At 40.9% G+C, this 23,620-nt stretch overlaps 1 protein-coding gene across 1 annotated transcript; it reads right to left on the reverse strand.

The window, feature by feature from the left end:
• Positions 1–2,470: 2,470 nt before the first annotated feature.
• st8sia3 (ST8 alpha-N-acetyl-neuraminide alpha-2,8-sialyltransferase 3) lies at positions 2,471–23,422 on the reverse strand. The gene is made up of 4 exons (NM_001201496.1): positions 23,268–23,422; positions 8,603–8,722; positions 6,595–7,152; positions 2,471–2,753 (listed from the first exon to the last, which is right to left on the reverse strand). Exons 1-4 carry the CDS (start codon positions 23,420–23,422, stop codon positions 2,471–2,473), a joined length of 1,116 nt encoding a protein of 371 aa, NP_001188425.1.
• Positions 23,423–23,620: the final 198 nt, after the last annotated feature.

A 23,620-nucleotide genomic window follows, 5' to 3' on the forward strand; every position in this document is an offset into this window, starting at 1 on the left:
GGAAGAATATTGGAAGTCCTGCGCTTTGCAGTGCTTGTCAGGATAGTTCACTGATTCAAACTTTACATTTCACTGACCAATTCTGAACGTCTGTATCAACGTCAGGTACAACCCTTTACTTTAGTGCGGTGGAGGCGTGCTGCAGGGCGGTTACTGAGGAGACAACGGCTAAGAAACTACGCTGATATATGTTTATGACATGTAGATTTTTGGGAAAACAGTGTGATAAATCAACATTTATCACGTTAAAAGGAGTTTTAAGGAGCCTGTATTCATGCAACCACATTTTAATGAGTTGTTATTGTAATGGTTGCTATGGTCCTACTCAGTTTACGTCGGCTACGGTGGCCGTTCCAGTTCAGTTGTTCCTCTCTGAGCAGTGAGCCTATTCAGACTGAGGAAACTCAGAGCGAATCGCGGCTCAGTCCGATTGGAAACAAACCAAGAACATCTCCAACGTTGGGTCAGAGCGGATCCTGGTCCCAGACCAGGGTTCACTTGGGTGTATTCACACTTAAAATGTGATCTGGATAATAGGGGGAAACAAACTCTGATTGACTTTAAGCGAACCAAATGTATCCAGTCTGAATCATTTGCGGTTTCAAGTATTCACAGACTTTTTTTTTTCTTTCTGTCACGTGACTCAAGTTCATCCGAAAAACTGCTTGTATGAGACTTTAGCATCTGAGGATGGTGCAGCACGAATTTCTGAGGAGGGGAGCGGACATGAAGAGCACGTCAGCCTCCAAGAGCTTGTTCCACTGGTTCCCGAATCTCTACCAACTGAAGTTTTTGCTCCTGCATGGAGAAATGGCATCAGCTGACTCATGAGCAGCCGGAAAAATTCCTGATACGCTGAAGAGGATAATCGTGGAGGATAATTACCATCCAGACGAATGAATGATGGATGAAACCGTCACAAATTACCAGTGACACTCCTAGTGTGCTTACAAAGTACGCTGTGGTACAGTCTATTGCTCTGAATTAAAAGGTTCTTTAATGAATGTTATAAAAAAGCATCAGAGATGTTTTAGAAGGGTGAGTAGACAGACGTGGGGTGGCTGGAATGGCGGGATTGTTCTCCGTATTTGCGAATACTGCGTTTTCGGGGTGTCTCTGGTACCTAACCCCCGCAAATACATGGAGAATACTGTACACCCTTTGCCAGCCAACCACTGGTTGCTAAGGAGCCATTTCACTTTTTGCAGTGTGCTGCTTGTTTAGTGTACTTAAGGTTAATGATAGGGTTAGGGTCAGTCTTCCGTTTCTGAGCATCACCTTTACAATATGTTGTGGAGAGAATCAAACACAGACAAACCGGCTGTCCTGTCATTCAAACACAATGCAGAGAATCCCCCTGAGCCAGCCTGTGCCAAGGGTGAGCTGGGAACAAAAGAAAGCTCAGATTCAAGATTTACCACCGTTTTTTTTTTATCAATGCATGTTTTACCTGAACAAAAGTCTGCTGAGAACACTGAAGGGTGAGTTTGTATCATTGTAAGCAATGCTCTGTGTTACATGAAGCTTCTCTTCATAGAGCTGCATCTGAAGTTCTTGGCATCTGTTTAGACATTTCCCCGCACCTTTCTGTGTTACTGTGACCAAAGAGGAAGTTGGGTACCTCCTCTGAATAAAATCTAGCCAATCCAAGAAGACCAGGTGTCAGCAGGGATGGCAAAAAGAGTAAGATTTGGTTTAGAATTTCATACTTCTCGTAGAGCTCTCAGCTATAACTTCTATTCAACTTTTCTAAGCAGAGGTAGTGAAGCATTCACAGGTTTTATTGCTTTCCAAATTTGACTTTGATTGTTGGTATTAAAACCAGAATGTGTAATGTGCTCAAGTTGTATTTATATCTTAAATACAACTTCTTATATCTTGTTTATAACTTGTTGATAAATTGTATTTAAGATCTTTTTTTCCTATTTTATGGAAAAAATAAGATTTTTGTTTTGGCAAAAGATTCTAATGGACATATTCTCTGATATTTCTGGGGCTGAAGAAAAAAGGTATTGCACATGAGGTTTGGAAGTGATGGCCATTAACTTAAGGCTTATGAAATACTTACAGCATATCACATAAAGGCATCTCTAGTAGCTGCAAAACTGCATATAACCACAAGATGTCAAGCACAAGCAGTACCAAACGAAAAGATGTTAAAGGTTGAAAGGTCACCACCTTAACACGGTAAAAACCCAGCAGAAGGCTTCCTGTTCGGCCACTGTGTCTTTAAAAAGCTTAATGCGTTAACTTGACAAACAAAATGATATAAACCAAAGTCATAGATGAGGCATAGAGGAGGAAGTTGCTGAGCAGCTAAAATGAGTTAAAACAGAAGATTGAATTTAACCAATAACAGATTCATGGTGACCGTTCTCCAAACCTTGGTGTGGTGTCCTTCCCTTAGCTCCGCCTTCAGAAGCTCTGGATGGTAGTTTGAATGAGCACTGCAGCGACGGCGGCGGCGGCTTTAAGCACAATGTGAAAGGGTGAGTTTCAGCAGTCCTTCTGTGTGCATCTTGTGGAGGAGTTTGAACTCTGCTGGCAGCTGATGGGACTCCTGCCATTTGGTGGTAAATTTGGTCCCCTTCCTGTCGTAGTAGTGGTACGGCAGCTCCTTACCCGTGTTGGGGTCCCAGCCAAAAGGCCAGAAGCCGTACAGGTGGATTTGGTCGCACATGGAAGAGGCCAGAGTGTACATCAGGATGCCGGTGCTCAGGCGCTTCGGCGACAACTGTTTGGTTTTCCAGTAGCTGTTAAATACAAGAACAAATTCAATCAAAGGGATATTTATAGTCTTCTCATTCTCACCACTGTGTTGGTCTAACCCAGGGGTCAGGAGCCTGTGGCTCGCAAGCCATATCTGGCTCTTTTGATGGTCACATGTGGCTTGCAGACAAATCTTTAATTAAAAAAAAAAAAAGTTTCATTAGACCAGTCTTTCGCGGGCGCGATGCGATGCCAGGGGACGCGTGCAGTAGTAGCGGTGCTAGGACAAAAAAAATCTGCGCCACTACCAGTTTACTATTATCTGTTATATCACAGAGTTTGCACCAGCCTGAGACCTGCGAATTGCCGTCTCTGCAGATGCTCCCATCTCTGTGAAGGAGCTACAAATGTGTGTGAAGGAAAAGGGAAGGGGTAGTGGGCTCACGCAGCGAGGTGAAAACGGCACACTGATTGTCAGAACTTAGAACACGCTTCCCGTCACATACCACACACTGCAGCGTGTGAGTATTGCTGACAATGTTTGGCCCCACGTCTGCATGTGAGCAGTCTTTCTCACATCTAAAGAACATTCAGACCAACCTACGATCACGTTTAACGGATGGAAGTCTCAACGCCTCCATGAAGCTGAAACTCACCATGATATTAACCAGACTAGACCATCAGCAAAACCACCATGCAGCACCAGAATCACATTAATGCTAGGAAATACTCATCATTTATTTGCAACAGCATAACAATGTTATTAAAAAGAATCTACAGACTTAATGTAATTTAAGTGTTGAAATGACATAAAATGCAAACATTCACTTGTATTTTTATCTTTAAACAGATTGTAGCGCACTGGGTGGTTGTTGGGTCGCATTCTAAGTTCCAGAGTTCATTGAACGCATCAAACAGAGATGCTAATTGGCCCTCAGTTCTGTTGCTCAGCCTGTCGTTGGGGAGTTTGGACCAATGGGGTTCAGCGATGGGCCGAATAAAGGAAATAGGAGGGCTGGTGCGGGAGCGGGGAAATAAAAAGTTGTAGAGAAGCGCTCTCGGCAGGAGAGATCAGGAGTTGCTGAATAAGTTGTACCGCGTTGGTTACGGCCTGCAGTAACCAGAATAAATAACCTTAAAAGAGGTTAAGTCTCCGTGCCTCAGTGTGGGAAAGGGACACTACAATATTGTATGGCTCTCACAAAATGACATTTAAAAATAGGTGGCGTTTATGGCTCTCTCGGACAAAAAGGTTCCCAACCCCTGGTCTAATCTGTTATCAATTAATGTGCACATATGTGTGACCATTAAAAGAAACCATCACACAACATTAGGACACCGTAACTCGCTAAAGCAAAAGCAAGGCTTGGATTACAAGGCTAAATCAATCAATCAATAATTCAAAATGCTAAACTTTTAGCACAATTTTTTTTCTGTTAAAGTTTGTGCAGAAATCAGTACATATTTATTTGATTAAAAATCAATTATTCCTCGTTTTCACAGAGCGGTATGGTCCGGTCTTGTCCAGTCTAGTATTTTGAGTGTTTCTATATAAAATGGACCCATTAAGCTGGACCGACCCACAACATTTTTGGGCCCCCCTTGTTTTAGGTCCATATACAAATGAAACAGACCGGTTAGGGTGGAGCTACTGTTGAAAGCCGTCAATTAGCTGAAGGTCATCACAACAACAAAAACGTCTGTATTCCTCCTCGCCGCCCGCAATCTTCTCTCAAAAGACATGAAATGCTTTGTAGATATGAAGAACCAAAAGCCAAGAGGATAAAAATGAGCTGCTGGATGACCTCCATTGTTGTTGTTGTTGTTGTTAGCTTCACCCCGCATTGTCCGTGACAGTCCAACTTAGAGTGGAAATGCTCACCTGAGTTACTAGGATCATCCTCAACCGGACTGGACCGTAGCGCTTAGTGGAAATGAGGCTGTAGAGTTTTTGATGAGCCAGTTATGCAGACATTTACCCAGCTGGAGACGACAAAAGTAAGCACTGATAATGCAGGTTCTTCCAACCATTCTTTCGGGTTTTGTTTCCGCATCACAGAGGGAGACTCTCTCCAAACGAGCTTTGTCACAAACATCTTAATCGGTCCTTGTGCTGGTGAAAGCCCTGTGAGCTATCTCAATGTGGTCATTTGTCCAGAGCAGGTAGATTTAATGGGATTGGTTAAGATAATGTCCGCGTGAGAGAGGCATTCTCCACAGCTCCAACAGTAAGCAACAGACGTAAATCCCTCTCCACTCACAGACAGAGCTGAGTTCCTTTCCCTTCACTAAATGGAGTTTCCCTATAATCCGGCTTTCAGCCTAAATCTCCACTTTGCTGTAAACATGAAGCAAAGCTTTGGACAACAATAGCACCTGCTCATTTCAAATGGTACAAGAAACAGGATAAAGACACATTAAAGGGATAAGAAGATGGATGTTGTGCCCAGCTTGTGGAGTGCAGATGAACATTTACCCATCTTCATTTGAACTGCATAAGAAGAGCTTCTGCTGTCCACAATATCTGAGAACAATTTTTGCCTAAAAAAAACTCTTCTTGCTTTCCAAATATCTCAAAAAAACCAAACATATTCTATGATGGATTGGTGACCTGTCCAAGGTGTCCCCAGCCTTCGCCCACAAGTGGCCAGTAAGGGCTCCGGCAGTCCCGAGACGCCGAAAGGGGACATACAGTTAGAAAATGAATGAACAAATGAATGATTCTGTGATGGTCAGCAAAGCTTCTAACCCACATCCTCTTGTTTGACTTGTGGTGACCTTGTCACATGACTTCACATTGCAGTACATACACATCACAAACCCAGAGGAGAGGGACATTATTGAGCAAATCCGATGTAGAGGATCAGTTTGATCTTTCTCGTCCTGAACTTCCATCCATCCATTTTCTGTAACCCGCTCACCTAAACCTGAAGCAAAGAGGCCCTATCCTCTCTCCTTCCTCACTGAGTCCTTGTAAAATGCATGTTTTGTGTCATATATGTTATGTTTTTGTACTTCCAAAACCAAACTGTCACTGTCCATGGAGAAAATGGACGCTGATGTTATCTGCGGCAGGTCACCTTGAATATAAAATGAGGTTTGATTTTGAAAGTACAACAGAGGTGTTTATTTTGAAACCTGGATTTGTCTCGGTTCCCTGACTTTTTACGCTTCAACAGGCTGGACATAGAACTCCTGCCTAAAGCTTGGTTTGCGGTGCAGAGGGACGGACTAGGAACCCAGAGGCGATGTAAACAATCTGATTGATTAATGAACATTCTATATTTTTTTCAGTGTCAATGCAAGCACAACAGAGACGTACTGCAGATAGACTAGTAGAAATTGGCCTTTTAGATCCAGGCACTGTCTTCCCTGACTGAAACCAGTAGGCAAGATAAAAAAAAAGTTGTATTACTTGCATTTATATTTTGACTAAGGCATCTTGCTGGTATTTTAATCTAACTGTGGCCACATTATTAACAGCACACTGGACACACTAATGTATTTCTTTATCTTCACTTTGTCTCTTCTGTTTTCTGTGAGTAAATGTAGTCTTCCCTTAATGTAAGAATTACTGGTAATCTGCAAACACACTCCCTGAAAACTCAATACAAGACCACGTGAAACCACATTTAAGGTCAAAGGATGATCTTGCTTCACTTCCACACTATCTTAAAACCTGCAGAACGTGTAAGATGACAGCTGTTTTTGCTGAGAATCAATCAAAGGAGATCACAGAGCAGTCTATTCTTTGAAAACACCATGATAGCAGTCAAAACCTGCCAGCTCAGCCGATAAAAACTTGTATTTCGTCATAAGAATTACATGTGTAACATCATCATGATAAATCACATGGACACACTGCAAACATTGCATCTGTCTTACTTGTTGATGTACTGCATGATGTTTCCGGGCCAAGCTAGCTGGACCTTCAGCTGTCCTCGATGTTCCACAAAGAAGTCCACCAGTGTTCTGGTCACTGTGGCCGACGTGTGAAAGAAAAACGCCGGGATCCAAAGAATGGCTCCATCCAGTTTCTTCAGGCTCAAGAAGAAGTTGTTCCTGTCCTGAACAGTCAACAAATTATTGTAGTACTTCTCCAGGATGCTGGGGTTAAATGTCGTCATGTTGGTTCGGCGACCAACGTCCTTCTTAAAAATCTCTGTGGGAGCAAAGTTGCATCGGAAGACAAAGTCATACTTCTCAATCTGGGCCCCGCAGAGCGAGCCGGTGAGAATGCCACTGTTGCCGACCACAGCACAAACGTTGTAGTGCCTGTTGAGGATCGGCGAGACCTCTGGCAAGAGCGAGCGGAAGTTCTCTCCGATGGAGTACACGTACTTGTGACTAGAGTAGTCAAAGTGCATCAGCTGTCCGACTTTGACTGCGTCTCGAGTCAGAGTGAAGTTGTGGGGCATGTCGATGTGATGAGAGATCTCTGTCCTGCAACACAGTGCTAGAGCTTTAGTGGTCATTTTTGCACAGCTGCTCTTCAATAACTAAGCCTAAGCATGGAGTGGGCAGATGTAAGAGAGCTAAACAACTGCCTCAGTGTGGAATAACTTTCGTTGGACTGAAAGATAATGATGGTACAAACGATACAGCTGTCCAGATCTTTTGAACCAGGCTTTTGAGAAATAAAGGCTAGTAGAAGAGGAACCTCTATTTTATTTTCGGACAAAAACATTTTAAAACATCGGAAACGGTACAAATCAGCATAAAAAAGTAAAAACAGTGGACCAATCAGGTTCATTTTTGGAGTACCCTGGGGGGATGATTAGCTGTGAATACTTTTAATACCGCAGAAACCACAGCAGCACTGATGATAATATTGAAGGCACATATCAGCACAAAGGACGCACTAACCACTAACCAGACACTTTAAGTGGGTGAGGGGTCAGCTTCACCAAGCTGATGACCAAGGCTGGTTTATTTGGTCCAATAGTTAATTCATGTAAAAAGTTAACTTTCATAACCAACAGCCAGATCTTGGCCCCGTAGGCAGTTTCATAAGAGCGACATTACTGCTTAAACAGATTCGTGTCTGTTAAATTAGCGCCATGGTTTTGTGTTGAGCCCAGTTTTATTTTTTGTATTTCTTGTATTCATGGTTTTTCATACTGCCATACTCTACAGAAGTACTAATGGGCGGGTGGATTACGGAGTGAGATTGTTTTGAAGGGCTGGGCTTTACTCCCCAGTTCCAGAGCTCCAAATGCTTTACTGAAGCAGTTGGAGCTCGCTTTCGTGATTTGCTCAAAACAGCAAATCACGGAACAAATTACAGAGTCCTGAAAAGCAAAAGCAAATCCGGGTGCAAATGACCAAATACCAAATTTGTTACGGGATTGCTTTTTGTGATTCGGTACCTGGTAATTTGCACTCGGGTTTACTGTTGTGTTTCAGTATTTGTTCATTTGAACTGATTTGTTGCTGTTGTATCTTAAATGTAACCGTGTTTTGCACCTCTTGGCCACCGTACTTATTAGGTGCAGGAGGCGTCAGGAAGAAAGAATGAGAAACATGTCTGCTCTTACCATCCACTTGGTTCCAGGATTAACGTTTACACAAATCTGGCAGGTTGTAGGTTTTAGGCTGCAGGGTGTAAACTCTTGCATGTGCTGAATAACCATGAGTTTAAGCCTGAACTGAAATTCAGTTTAGGTCTTTTGAACCCAAAAAACCTTTCATGTCACAAAACATTCATTCTCAACATGAACGTTTTCTGTAAATGGCATATTTTCATATTAACGCTGTAATTTTCCTTTACTATGACATTGCAAATGCCCTTAGCTTCAACGTTTTCTCAACTTGCCGTTGGACTTGCAAGTGCTAAAAGCCTGTATAGTTTCAGTGTGTGTGTGTGTGTGTGCGTGCGCGTGTGTGTGTGTACCTCAGCTGTATAAAAGCAGTGCTGTTGTACGTCCATTTTGAGGAGTTCTTCAGGTCCTCATTAATAGCGCTGCTCAGTGAAGTGAAAGCTGGATCCAGATACTTCATCGCCACCTGGGAACTGCATGGAGGAGGAAGAGGAGGAAGAGGAGGAGGACAGGTGTCCTAAATTACCAAAGCGTTCACCTTTGGAAGCAGCACTTTCACGTTTTGAGAAGCATTTTAGCTCGCCTAAGTTTCACTAAGAAGGCCTTTACTATATTAGAACTTTATCAGCAGCAGAATAAGCGGTTAATAAATCAGTCACATCAATAAACTTACAGAACACGCAGAGAAACATCTGAACACGGAGTAAAAGCTTTGCGAGACAAACTCACAGCCTGCTTTGTGTTTCTGCAAAGTATTTTAGAAAAAAGATACTGTGATATAATGAAGGCAAATATATGGTTTGTGCACATAATTACTGTAAGAACTTGAAGTTTTCATCTGCGAACTGAAGCAGTTTTATTGTAAAAGCTTTTGCTTTCTCATCCACAGAATTCATTATTGTGGTTAATTTGCCAAACCAACGCTTGAGCGACATCTAATCTTGGAATTTTTAGGATGATCTTCAATTTAAAATATTCTGACAGGCTTGGTTTCAAAACTGAACAGTAGCCTTCGTTCTTGCTTAAGCTAAAATGCCTTCAAAAGAAACATGCAGGAGCTTAAAAAAATGTTTTTCAAATTGATATAACTCCTAAAAAATGGTAACAATTTGGATAACATCATTTATTCTTTCATCACAGTTTAAATGCAGGCTTTACAAGTTTTTTTATTCTGCGTCAGAACCAGGGATGTGTTTGGTAATAGCGACAAGGCAGAACTCATGCAGCAAGTTTAGTCATCTTTGCAAAGTGTATCTCTGGGACTTTCTAGCATTTAACTATCCCTATTAATGCAATGTGTCTTTATGTAAAAAGATGTCTGAACAAATCCAAATTTTAGATTAAATTTAAAGCTTTAGCACATTTGCTAAGATGACCAATTTCGGTTTCTGCAGTGCATGAAGCCCCTGAAATACGTAAATGTGGGAGAATTATACATTAAAAAAAACTCTTCAGGTCAGGAACAGAGGAAAATCCTGCTGGCGCTGGTGACGGTTACCAGCAAGCAGAGATCCCAGAACCGCATTGCTGTGAGAGGGACATCATTACAGACCCCCCCCCCCACACACACAGAGCTTCACAGAGACGTTTCAAGCGGTCCTCGCTGGAGCTACATGATCGTCTTTAGTCTTCTAGATCTGGGAACCATCCTTGAACTGAACTCAACAGCCAAAGACACAGTTCAGCAAAGACGGGGCGAAAATGTAAAGATGTAAACTAACATATCATTTTAAGATATTATTCCGCCTTAACGCAGGCGGACTAATTATCTTTAATAAGTTATCAACTTTTTCAAGAGTCGTTATGAATGGCGTTTGAGTTCTTTAAGAACTTTAAGTTCTTCTGTGAGACGTCCTTTTACTTTCAAACATGTTTGACTGAAACGTGAAGTACAGAAAACGTCCTCACCTCCATTTTTTTACCGCTGCCTCCTCGCCTTAACATGCTTCAAAGGTTCAAACTTTTTTGTTTTATTCTATTCTCTTTACTTTTTTATTATATATATATTTGATATATTTATATATAAAACTCTGTGATTTTTGTGATTTTGATGTAGGAATTTGCCTATCATAGGTTGGCAAAAATGCATAAATAAATAAATCGCCAACATTTTCACAAATTTTTCAAACCAATAATTGGGATAAGCTAACTTCACAACAATGTTTAAATATCGGGTTCAAAGTTCCCGACTGAAGAACAACTGAAAACCCAGGACAGCCTGGTTACAGCAAAACAAATATGATCGTAATTAACGTAATTTCTAATTAACAAAAGGTACGGAGCCCTTGACCTGACATGGGTTAAAAAAAATACTAATTTGTTCCCACTAAATAATTGTGACCTTTTACATGCCGCGTGTTTTCAACTGGAAATAAACTTAAATGCTTCTGCTTACATCTTTTTGTAAATAAGTTAACTGGTTTAAAGCAAAGATGAAATATATTTTGCCATTGCATCACTGATGTTTCCATTGACTATACTGATGCGATTGCTACTCCGGTGACGGTACAAAAACTACTGTTCGGCCTGCAACACGTGTTCGGGGCCTGACACTAATGATGACATCACGCTACTGTTGCCCCTCTTGGACAAACTACGTGTTTGTCTACATGTTTTCATTTCACGTTTTCTTTTGTAACCTGAAGTTCTTCTCCCTCATAAGGTGTGTCTGACAAAGCGGCTTTTGCAGCGGGGCGGAGTGCGTACCAGGATGTGAATGAAAGCAGACATGGAGACGTGATTCCCGATGCTTTTGTAAAACTATTTAAAATACATAAATCTGATCTCTAAACATCCTCTGTGTCTTCCATGCAATGTGATGAGATACACACAGACAGAAATGTGAAGGTCTCTGCTGTAAATCCAAGTATTCCTCACATCTGTGTTTAAGAATGCCTTGTGACGTGAGTTGGATTGTGTTTATTTTGCATCAATGATTAAATGGAAACAGTGTAATTACACATTTTTCTAAGTGAAACATGGCAAATTATCAAAGTAAATGAGAAGATTTGCCTCATTTTCCACAAAATCTAGCTAGCCAGAAAAGACATTACCTGACAGGTTACCACTTCTGGTTAATGCGAGATAAAAAAGTCAGCTTTAAGGATTTTCTTCATTTTACAAACTCCTTCATTTGAACAAATTAACATTTCAAGGGAACAACTTAATTATTCAGTGGGAACTATTTATTGTTTCGTTGAAATGAAATAATAATTCGTTGGTACAAATTAATATGTTTTTTTTAACCATGTCAGGACACGGGCTCCGTAGGATGCAATGTACCTTTATCTGCTGTCAGGATTTGTGAGGAGTTCCCAAGTTTATTCAAAATGCTGTGATTACTGTCATTTCACAGGACTTTTTACCTGTCATCACAGGTGTGTCACCTCTCATGGTCCCCAAGGCAGTTTCATTGACTGAGAAAAAAAACACTTAAAGTATGTCGAAACACTTCAAAAAAAATAAACACACTTGTCTTTACAACATAAATATTGGTATATTTGCACAAAAAATTTCTAAAAAACAAGAGTCAAACTCAAATCTGAAGTACTTTTTCCTCATGCTGTTTCAAATCTGAGCACATCAGCATCAAACAGCGGCAGAACAGATTCACTGTCTTTGGCTCAAACTGGCTTTGTGTCCATAATGTGACACAAAGCTGCAGGCTTCAACTCAGACCAGCAGAATCCAAGCAAAAATGATGACTTTTCAGTAAAGGACCATGATTACAGACCGAGACAGGCCGGAAATTGTAGCCATTATTGGACAATATGGAAAATTGAAAACCAAAAAATGTAAATGCATACATTTTTTTAAACAAGCAGTATGAAACCAAGATATTTTCTTTCACTGGCTCTTTTTAGTCCATGTGCAAGAAGGTTTTGAGGAACCAGAGTTCTTAATGTGGCACAACATCCTATTTTTTAAAGTCAGTCTGCAAATTTCTCCTTCTAGAGTGCATGAATGTGGGAGGTCCAGGTGAGACGAAGAGAGAGGCTGTGAGGAGCACCAGAGCATAGATCCGCTCCGCTCCTAGAGCCGCTCTATGATGAGAACGACACGAGCCGGAGACGTTCTTTTTTCTAAAGTCTTTCACCTGTTTTCCTTTTTTCACTAAGCAGCACGTCGGGGGGGGGGCATAGTTGGAAACACTGGCAGCAATGCAGAACTGACAGACGGATGCAACCAGAAGAATCCACATCCACACGGAACCATTACACTTTGATGGAGAACACAAAGGCAGAATTTAAAGTCTGCAAGAAGTCATCTCATCTGAATCTGCTCCAGAACCGACCCGAAAACTGAGAGAATCTTCTCCAGAGCGGGATTATCACTGAAACTAGAACAGCTTCACAAAGCTGAGACACTTTGAAACCTTTACCACGATTCATTTAAACCTTATGTTAGTTTTTTCTTTTTCTTTCGTGCATTTTGATTCACATTTGGTGCTGTGGTCGCTGCTTTTTGTGTTGTTTCACTTTAACTTTCTTTAAAAGGAGAAACCTAAACATTTATAAAGTAAAAAGTTGTATTGGAAATAGTTGTTCTTTTGGATTTTAGACTTTTCACTGGTTGTAGCCCCGCCCCCTCCAGTCAGAATGACCGTTTTGCCTTTTAGGAGAAAAAAACTGCTGGAGAACTTTAGTACTTCCTGTTTTCAAAAGACTTTTTCATAGTAATGTACCCAACACTGGTTATTTGCATGAGTATTTTCCATAGTACAAGCACATTCTTGCTAACCCTTATAGAGGCGTGGCCAAAGGAAAAGGACAGTGAGCGCCTGAATGCAGTACCATTACGGGTGTTGACTGCATTCAGGCCGGTGCTTTCACTGTGGAATGAACATCCAGATCCCCATCACTCAGTTTCCTCAAAGGTGTTGTAAATGTTGTGATAAAGTCCCATTAAGAGTTAAAAGCTGTTTTCAGACACAAAAATAGAATTTCCGACAGAAGCAGCAAAGACCCTTCAGTACATATCTGTCTTTCATACTGCTTGCAGTTACAGTTAAAGAACATCAAATACCTCAGAACTGTTTTCAATGCATTTTCCATATTCTGTTCCAATGTTTGGGGCTATTTCAGACATTAGAGCTTAAAGAATAGATGGAGACATAGAAGTGTGTGGGAGCAGAAATACATTCTTCTCTTTGTATTCACCTCAGGTCGGGTTTGCGAGGCGGCCTTTCGCTGCAACAAGGACATGAAACACAAGACAAACAATAACTCACCCATGTCTCAGTCATCACTCAACTGCTGAAACCAGCTTCAAATGCACAAAAAGGAACAACAAAAATGATTGTGTGGAGGCTTGGCATGCAGATGTTACAGGACAACAAAAACACGCCTCTGATGACGGCGAGGCGCCTCTAAATCTGATCCAATAGAGAGGCAGTGGAAGCAATTAAAACGATGAGAGTGACTCAAACAGGCGGGTTCATCCCCCTGACTACATATAAGCCAAAAATGTTGACCCCCAGAGCACCAAACTCCCCTTCTTTGGTGTTTTTGTATTTGATCTCATGTCATTTCTTTGCAACAGATCAAATGAACCCCTTTCTGCTCCCACATAAAGTGTGAGCTTCCCCAGAAAACCTGAGTTTGTTCTGAAATAAAACATTGGCCTGCAAACACTTGTGCCCCCCTAACCCCTCACTACTAAAAAACTATATAGCTTTGCTCTATGTAGAGCCCTGGATTTTAAAAGCAAGTCATACTCCACGCTCACTACTATATTTTTTTTACGGAAAAGTTAAAATCTAATTAATGAGCGTTTGTGATGATTATTTATGAGTCCACTGTCTTCTGAAAATTACAATGTTGATGTTATACCAAAAATATACATTTAAATTCATTCTTTTGGCAAAACTTGTTCCGACGCAATGCATTGTGGTCTATATTCACAGATCTAGTGAGCACACTGGTTTTTCGCAGAGACTTCTGGGAAATTTCTAGGGCTCTGGATTTTGGAATTGCAGATTCAGACAGAACTAGCAAAGTATTTAGTGCACTATGTAGGGAAGGAATTCAGACACAGCCTAAGACAGGTCACTGCCAGGTTGCCAGGTTTTGACACTCAAAATCCTCCTCATGTTTCATCTAACTAGATTTCTTTAACATATTTTTCTCTATTTCAGAACAGGCATCCATGGTTTTCACAGATTTTGTTGTACTTAGGGTTTGGGTTGCATTAACGTCTGTTTTCGGTCTGATCCTCATTTGTGATCAGAGAAATTGGCATTTACTGTCTGCATCAGCAGCAGAGCAGCTCCGATCACCATTTCTGGGCAAGACTTCCTCTGTTTTGTCCAGCAGCAGAAAGCTTTGTCCAAATGCCGCCTTCCTGGACATCTTAACTCATTCGGAGCATAACCTTGGCCCACAGTGACAGAGAACGAGAAGCAAAATGATTACTGACGGGAGGAAAATGAATGCTGCTGCCGTGCTGTAAATCACAACCACCAAGGACGGCTCGCTGGCCTCCAGAACCAGCCATCATGCTCCACAGCGACACGTTGGGTCAGAAATGATTTACACAACAGTTGGTTGAGGAGCGGGTCTGTATTAGTCTGACTGAAACCAGCTGAACTTTCAAATCAGTCCTTTTGACGTCAGGAGATGGTCCAGACGTTCTGCATCGCTGTCCTTACATTCTCTTCTAACTTTATTTCATATTTTCATTTATTTCATTATAACGTGCTTCACTTTATTAAGTGAAGCACGCAGAACTTGGGATTTTGCTCTTTTGGGTGAACCAACTAAAGCTTCTAAACTTGATGATTATAGAATGATGGACATTAAAATATTATATTCTTTAATATTATAACACTCACAGGGCGTGTCTTCAAAAAAGTTTATTTTATTCAAACTTGATCAGCTTAATCAAATTCCTATGGAAGCAATAAGGAATCTATTTTATATATTTCTGGCAAAACTTTTCCCAAGAGCCCAAAAACATTGCATAAGTACGTCTTTTCTTTCGGGGTTTCGTTGAATTGAAATTGGTTTCGGTCACACAATAAAAACATAACAAAAATTAAAAGTAAAAACAAACCTAAACAAGACAAACATGTATATACAGAATGAAGTATCATGGAAAAGTGTGTTTATTTCCTTAATTCCATTCTGAAAAGTGAACTATTGTGGAATATATATTCAGTCAGATCCCTCTTTTCAAATGATTTAGATTATTTGTTTATTTTGACATAAACTGGGGTTCCAGCTGATGAGACCCACAAAAACAGGATTTCAGAAAATAAGAAAACTGTGGAGGAATCACCATTCATTTCTCTGTTTTTGCAAAAGGAAAAAGACAGGGATTATAAGTAGAGGTGTGTATTGGCAAGAGTCTGGAGATACGATACGTATCCCGATATTTTACCGAAACATATTTTCTTTCTTTTTTTATACATTTGACTTTGAAAAAACTCTACCTGAATTTGTTTATGTCTTCTATTGTAATAAAATGGTCAAATTCAGTTTATTTAATGATCACAATGTTAAGCGCTGCAGCTGAATCTCGTATATGATTTGCATTTACCAAAGCAAATTCATAGTGCTTTTATTTTGGTAAGTTAAAATATAGAAAGGGAACAGTAAACATTGTCTGATTTCCACAACAAAATATTTTTCAGTATGAGAAAAAACGAATGAATGTTCCTTAACCAATAAGTTTCTATTGGGGAAATACAATGCTGTTTATTTTCAACATTGCTTAATGTAGCTTCTCCAGAACATTTGAACGGTTCAGGAGCCTGAATGGTGTTTCAAAAATAAGGGGGGGGGCTGATTCTTTTCAGAAACAATAAAGTGTGATGATGAGGCAGCATGACAGAACGAAGGAAAGTTGTTTTAATGTGACAAAGAAGGTACTGTGTTTACATATCTGCTCTGCAGCTGCAGCCACGTTTCTCACACGCGGAAGTAAACTAGAAACGCTCCTCGCCATGATGTCGGCCTTTTTTTCAGAGCGTTGTACACATCCCTCTGATCCATCAGGTCACCAAACTAGAATCTATTGCTGGGAGGTTCTGCAGAACTTTGGCCCAATTTGCCGATAGCATTTTGGATGATGCTCCGTGAATTAGCCGCTGCGCTGCTTCATTCGTTTTTATCTGAGCCGCTAAAAGCACCACAATCCACATTTTTATATGTTACTGGCTCAGAGTTTCTGTTTGGATCCCATCCCAAGTAAAAACGAAGTATTTCATGTCTCATAACAACAAAACAAGCTGCCTCTAGCTGAGGTCTTCCTATAGACCTTTTTCACACTTCCGCATTTTTCGACCGGAAATACGTCAATGACGTGTAAAACAACTTCCTGTTAGCGTAGCAGCAGATATGAAGAATGGCAGAGTCGAAGAGTTGCAGTCTCTGTTGCGTTCCAGGCTGTTCGTCTTCCAACCAAAAACAGCCTTACCTTTCATTTCATTATTTTCCTGTGGATCCAAACCTGAAACCCAAATGGATATAGGCGATCCGAAGAGATGAAGGGCATAGTTTTAATGTAAACACAGGTAGCACCCTCTGCTGCCGGCACTTACTAACTTCGCTCCGGGATTGTGGTGCGGCTGCGTCGTTCGTCGCCTGAAGAGTGGTGTTGCCCCGAGTATTTTCCCTTGGAACAACTTTACTGATCCTTTGAGAAGGGAGTCAGAATATGACAGAACCTCAAACGTCAGGCTATGCAGCTAAGCTGTGAAGATACTAGCGACATGGTGGCTAAGCTAAGACAGTAAAGATGGATCACGACTACATGACACACCCACCTGCAGGTAAGGTTGTTCATAATGTGTTTGGTTAACGTTAGTCAACTATGTGTACCGTTATTGGATACATGCATTTCTACCTGAACAAATTAATATTTATAATAAAAGATGTTCATGCTCTCACCTATTTTAATTACATGTATTTAATCACTTTTGAGCATTTTGTCATTTTGTAATTTCCTTAACAAAAATAAATGAAATGTATTTGTAATTAAATACTTAACATACTTTTCAAAACATGATTACTGTGTTGTGTTGAAAGGTAGCATTAATATATTAAGACTGATTTTTAATTTCTTTATCTTCACAGGTGCTCTGGATGAGGCTTTGGATTACATCCATGACTTAGAAGCCAAGTTCCTTTGCTGGAGCCAGGAGACGATGTCATGGCGGACAAAAGTTCCTCGTTCAAGACCTCCTAACTGACATTGGATCTAAGATCATTATTCCACCTTTTAAGCTTTCAGCTCAATTCAGCAAGGAGGAAACAGAACAAACCGCAGCCATCACCCGCCTCAGAATTATGGTGGAAAGAGTGATCAGTAGGATAAAGTCCTTTCACATCAGGAACTCTCTGTGCCGCTCACACTGATGGGCAGTGTGAATCAGATCTGGCTTAACCGCCGTGTTTTGGCAAATTATCATGGACTTTTTTGTTTTGAAGAGTGAATTAATGTTTGGTATGTAAATAATGTATAATGTGCAAATAGTATGGAAAAATTTAGTGTTTCCACATATTCTTAAAATCTAATTAAATATAATTGTTATATTCGTAATATTTTTCTGTTGAAATGTGACTGACTACACAAAAAAATTAGATGAACAAATAAAACAATTTTGGTCAAAATTGTGCCTCGTTTAATTTTTTGGTATGCAAATAACATCAAACATTTACAATAAAAAATAACATTACAGATCAACAGTAAGACAGAAGGCTGAACTGATTGTTAAAGACAAGATAAGTGTAATTTAAGGTATGCATTCATGCATTTGCCACAATATATATCCAAGTTCTCTTTCATTCCATCTCAGAAACCCATCCAACACAACCATGAGAGGTTGGGGCTGCACCTGGCATAATCTGCTTCCAGATGCCATCATATGGATCTGGCTGTGGTCCTACACAAGAGAAACACAACACACAAAAGTTAGACATAAGTGCATAACTACATTTCAATTTAATTCATTATATCTGCTGTAACCATAATTTGGTTAGTCATAAGATTAAAAAAAAAAAAACTTAACTTGCTCACAAAGCAACAAAAAGTTAATCACCTGTATGCCTTGTACAGTGTGGACCTCTGACCGTCCCTGCCAACTGTTTTGGGTTTTTGCACCATCAGCTCACTAACCGGTTCAGGATGGATTCCCTTATAAGTAAAAGGCAGAAAGCAATTAAAGTCTGTAGTAACTACTTGGGGTGTTTTTATAATAATTTAGAGTTGTTATGGATACACATACGTTCTTAAAAAATAATGACAATATGATCACAAACCCACCTGTGCCATCTTTGCAAGCCACTCGTGCAGGCCAGGGGGGTGGAGCAGCCTGCAGACCCAGCTGTGAATAATGTGCGGTCTGGAACAGGATGGCAACTATGTGATTGCAAAATCCTTTAGCAGCCACACAACTGCAGACGAAAGCTTTCAGGTTGGCACTTTCTGCGTCCAGTGATATCTAGACACAATAAATTATATAGGTTAAAATTAGGACATACTTATGTTGCTACATCAATGTTCAGAATGACATGAAACTATAACTGTCAATAGGGTGACCAGATTTGAGTTTGTAAAAAAGAGGAGTGAAGTGAGTTTGTGAGATATTTCATCGAGAGTAATTGGTGTTCAGAGCTGCATACATGAAGCAAATATAATTACATTTCATCTATGTTCAATGTTATTTTATTATATAAGTATCAAAAGAGAGGACATGTCCAGGAAAAGAGGACTTCTGCTCACCATACTTTCAGAAAAATAATACTAGTAAGTGAAGAAAGTGCCGCAACCGCAGCAAAATGAACACGCATACGGGCAACTTAACATTTCTTATTTACAGCTTCACCAAATTTTTGGGTGTTATGTTAATCTCATGCCTTTTCACTTAAACATACACACAACATATTCACTGCGATGCCTTATATTACAAATTAATAACACCAGGATTTACAGTTGACGTAAACACACAGAGTTACCGGTGATGCGGCTATGGCTAAAGCTAGCTGAAGCTTACCTTGGTAATGGTGGATAAACTCTTCGTGGACGAATTTATATCCCATGTCCAATTTGTTTCCTTTAGTGGACGATTGCATCTTCACACTCTTCATCACATCGGTGCTGGTGAACTTCGGAACACAACTCAGGCTCTTCGAAAACACTCTAGGCTCTGCCATTCCTCCGCCAGCGAAGCACAAACCGGAACTAGGTTTACACGTTGATGACGTACTTCCGGTTTTTGCGAAAAAGGTCTATTGTTTTGTGCAGAGTAGAGCTGCTTGAAGGGGCTCAGTGTTCTCTGCTGCCAACTAGTGGCTGGAGGGTGAAGTGGACAACAAGAGTCAGACGCTGAAGGACGCTCAGAAATGATTACATAAATATCGTCCTGGCAGCATTTTGAATCAATACAAGTGTCGCCAAATGAACTATCGCGATATTTTGCCGAATCAATTTTCTTTCACACCCCTAATTATAAGTTCATCAAATCAACCAAAATGAAGCATCTCCATCCAGATCCTCAGCAGAAGGAATCATGAAGTCCTCTAGAACTCCAACCCCAGGCCGCGGACCAGTACGGTCCATGGTTTACTCTGTACCGGGAAATCTGAAACTTAATAATATTAAACTCAAACTTCTCTCCCATTAATATTGGCTGCCATTAAACTGGTCCGTGAACTGAAGAAGGCTGGAGACCGCTGCTTTGGAACATTCTCTTAGATCAGGGGTGTCAAACTCTAAATCACAAGGGGCCAAAAGGAAGCAGTGAAGTAAAGTCACGGGCCAAACTCAAGCTTTATGGAAAAATGAACTGATACGTAATGTTTAACCTACACACTCTTACACAGTAGCACCTCAAAGATGATGCCCATCTTCATTTAAACTCCAAGAAGAAAAAGAATAATTTGGACAGATTTCTCCACACGGTTCTTATTTCCTGAAATCCGTTTTTTTGTGGATTTCATGAGCTGGAACCCCAGTTTTTTGCAAAATAAACAAATACTTGAAATTAAGTAAACAGTTGGCCCTGAATATAGTTTCTAAGTTTCTATGTTTTTGAATGGAATTATGGAAATACTGACGCTTTTATTCCATTTTTTGTTTCTGTATACATGATGATGTCAAACCTAGGATGAGTCATGAATTGATTGTAATGAATTAAAACATAAAAGAAAGTAAGGTCAGTTTATGTTTGCAGCATTTAACTTTATGATAAAGAATAATAATTATTATATAATTGTAATAAATTATTTATAATTAATAATAATACATCCTAATAATGTTTTTTTTCCAATGTTATGAACATCTTCATGAGCTCCTTCCAGATAAAGAGCTTAATGCTCCCAAAGTTCATTAAGACACGGCAAAGTCCTCTCAGATCTAAAAAGCTAAAAGACCTGCTCATTCAACAGCAATGAGGCCAAACATAATCCACGTTTTGATGTGAATTTGGCTTCAATTAAATGTCACGTTAATTCCACTCAGAAACCACAATGTCAGAAAAAACTGCAGAGTTGGCAAAAGCAAATCAGGACACAAAACAGGTGAAAATTCCCTGGTGCCCCGATTGCGTCGCCATGATTTATCGCTTCCTGAAATCTTGGAACTGCACGAACTGCAAAAACGCCCTTCTCTATGTGAGTCTGGCACAGTTGCTGTTGGACAAGCTAAATCCCTCCAAACCACACCTGAGCTTTGACTGGACGACCTGGCACGAGGAGACGAACAGATGCTCTGTTTTCCCTTCAGATTGATGCACATTTACAGGAAAATGCAGATGTACACTAGTTCATTTAAGCAAAGATTCCTTCTGTTGTAGCCTATCCTCCAAAACAGGGGTCCCCAAATCCAGGCCTCGAGGGTCCTACATATTTTCCAACCATCTTCCCATTGAAGCTCCTTACTGGCTAAACACACCTGATCCAGGTCATCAGCAGCAAATAAGGCAGGGATTCAGGAAAACCAGCAGGACACCGGCCCTTGAGGCCTGGATTTGGGGACCCCTGCTCCAAAACAAGGCCCCCTAAAATCATGAACTGGATTGCAGTTTTTAGTTTTTCACATCAGGGCTGAGCTGTTTCTTAAATCAATTGGAACCATCCTGCTTCTTTCTCTAATGCATAAGTCCTAGCGGATGCATTCAGAGCATTCATGTGAGACCGTGCGCTGTTACTGTGTGACCATCTAAAAACCTTTAGTGTCTTTCGCACCCCCAGTCCCGGAAAATGACACCCAGGTGTTTCGTTCCCATCAGAGGAAATCTGAGCTGCTCTGACTGAGAACGGTCAGAGCTCTAAAGACCAACAAGGCTGCCGCTGGAAAAAAAAGTAACATGTCAGTGACTCAAATCTTTGTATTCACTAAATGAAGCTTTGAATCAGGAAGCACTTCTAAGCTTTGATTATCTGTCTTTATATTTTGAAAATTGTTCAAACTGAAGTTTATAAAGTTCCTCTGTGTCTTTAATGTTAGACTCCTTTTGGAATTTTTTGGGACATTAAATTAAAGGGCCTATTATCATGCAAAATCAACTTTTTGAGCTTTTAAGTGTGTTATAATGTTCATTCCTCACCATAAAAACCCCAAAGCGATATGTTTGTTCCATACGCGCATTTCTGAACAAACCTGCGCTCTGAGCACCAGCCCCCCCCCCCCGTTTGTTTGGTCTGATCCTCATTTGTGATCAGAGAAGTTGGCATTCACTGTCTGCATCAGCAGCAGAGCAGCTCTGATCACCATTTCTGGACATCATAAGACTTCCTCTGTTTAGTCCAGCAGGATCAGTCCTCACAGTGTGATGTCACAAAGTGAAGAACCGCCCCTTCCAGGAAGAGTAGGCGCTGCCAGCTCCACCCCCAGACTAACACTTTCTCCGTGGAGAGCTAGCGGTGATTGGCTAAATACTTTCCTTTTCTATGCACAATGTGAACATCCCTTTTGCAAAAGTTTGAATGTTGTTTGTTTTCGTGGGAGAAACGCAGACACACTGCCAAGGCCGGCTCTAGATTGATGTCATGAAATGGGCGGTACCCGCAAGGAATGAAAGGCGGAGCCTCTGAGATCGAGTCGTCTTACTTCCAAGTAGGAAAACAAGCTGCAAAAGTAACTAATAATTCATTTAAAAAACGGTTCTTCAGTGTACCAAAGGTAATATATGGTCAAATATTTGGATTATTCTGAAAGGCTAAAGGAAAGCAGGATACAGGCTCTTTAGCCACGTTTACTGTTGATGACTTCACTTTCTGTCTCTGGATTTTGCTCATTTAAGTGATTTGCATGTGTGTATGTGTGAATTCATGTGACCTTATCTGCTGTCTCTGGTTAGTTTCAGTTTGTTTTTGGCTGCTGCTGTTAAATTGTGTGAAACTTGAACTTAAAAATGTACTTTTGAACTTGTAAATGATTGTATCCTCACATTTTTTACGTCTAAAGAGTAAATTCCCTCCAAAAAGTATGATTGTGGAGGACCCAAAAGCAGGAAACCTGCTGTAGGATGATTAAAACATACTTTGAAAGAAAAAATGACAATGCAAAATTACTAAAAGAAAAGAAATATAATAAGAATAGGAAAATATGAGAAAAATTGCCTGGAAAAACCTGACTTTTGCAGCGGGGAATGTGTTAGTTAGCAGGAGCCAAAACAATGAACTAAACATCATGGAAACACAAGCAGCTATGCATGAAGGAGAATCAAAACTGCAGACAACAGGACCATGACCTGGACACAAAACAAAAGATGGCTTTCAGAAACCGAAGCACAAAAGGCTTTTTCAAAAACTGAAGAAGCACCAATCCTTTGGATGAGAGCTTTCAACCAGGCCTCCAACAGCAGAGGCCTCCAGCAGCCGGCTTTCAGCTGCCTCCTCCCGCAGCAGATCTACCCCCCAAACATCTACATGCTTCATTCATGTCCAATCCCTCCAACAGCTCAGTGGGTTGATGAGTTCAGACCTGATGAAAGACACACGCTACCAGAACAGGTTAAACCGGTTCAAATGTGGGTGTTTGCAGCCTCAGACTGACTCCGTGGCCTGAACTCACCGAAAGCCCGCGTGGAACATGTACATCCTCGGTCCTCCGTTGGGTCCGTATCTGGGGTTGACGTCCTTCTTGATGGACACGAAGCTGATGAAGGACAGGATGAGCAGCGCCACGCTGAATATGATGAGGCCGAACGTGCTGGTGTACCGCAGCATCCTGCAGCGCTGCGGGCAGCTGCCCCCCCTCCCCCGGAGGAGAGGAAGAGGGAGCGGCCGGGAGGAACGAGGAGAGCGCGCGCGAGGGCGCGGAGGCGGACGCGCTGATTCAAGGACGCGTTTCAGCGGGACAGACCCTCATACAGGGCCGAGCCTCTGCAGCGAGAGGAGCAAATACTGACAGTCTGCATCCATGAT

The sequence above is a fragment of the Oryzias latipes genome, chromosome 12 (assembly GCF_002234675.1).
Source record: "Oryzias latipes chromosome 12, ASM223467v1".
Taxonomy (NCBI): Eukaryota; Metazoa; Chordata; class Actinopteri; order Beloniformes; family Adrianichthyidae; genus Oryzias; species Oryzias latipes.

Excerpts from the sequence above, each read along its gene's own strand:
- st8sia3 (NM_001201496.1), bottom strand. The coding sequence starts at position 23,422 with ATGCTGCGGTACACCAGCACGTTCGGCCTCATCATATTCAGCGTGGCG. Across the intron at positions 8,723-23,267 it reads ATGTTCCACGCGGGCTTTCG|TTCCCAGGTGGCGATGAAGT; the intron begins GTGAGTTCAGGC and ends TCCTCCATGCAG. Across the intron at positions 7,153-8,602 it reads ACTGCTTTTATACAGCTGAG|GACAGAGATCTCTCATCACA; the intron begins GTACACACACAC and ends ACTGTGTTGCAG.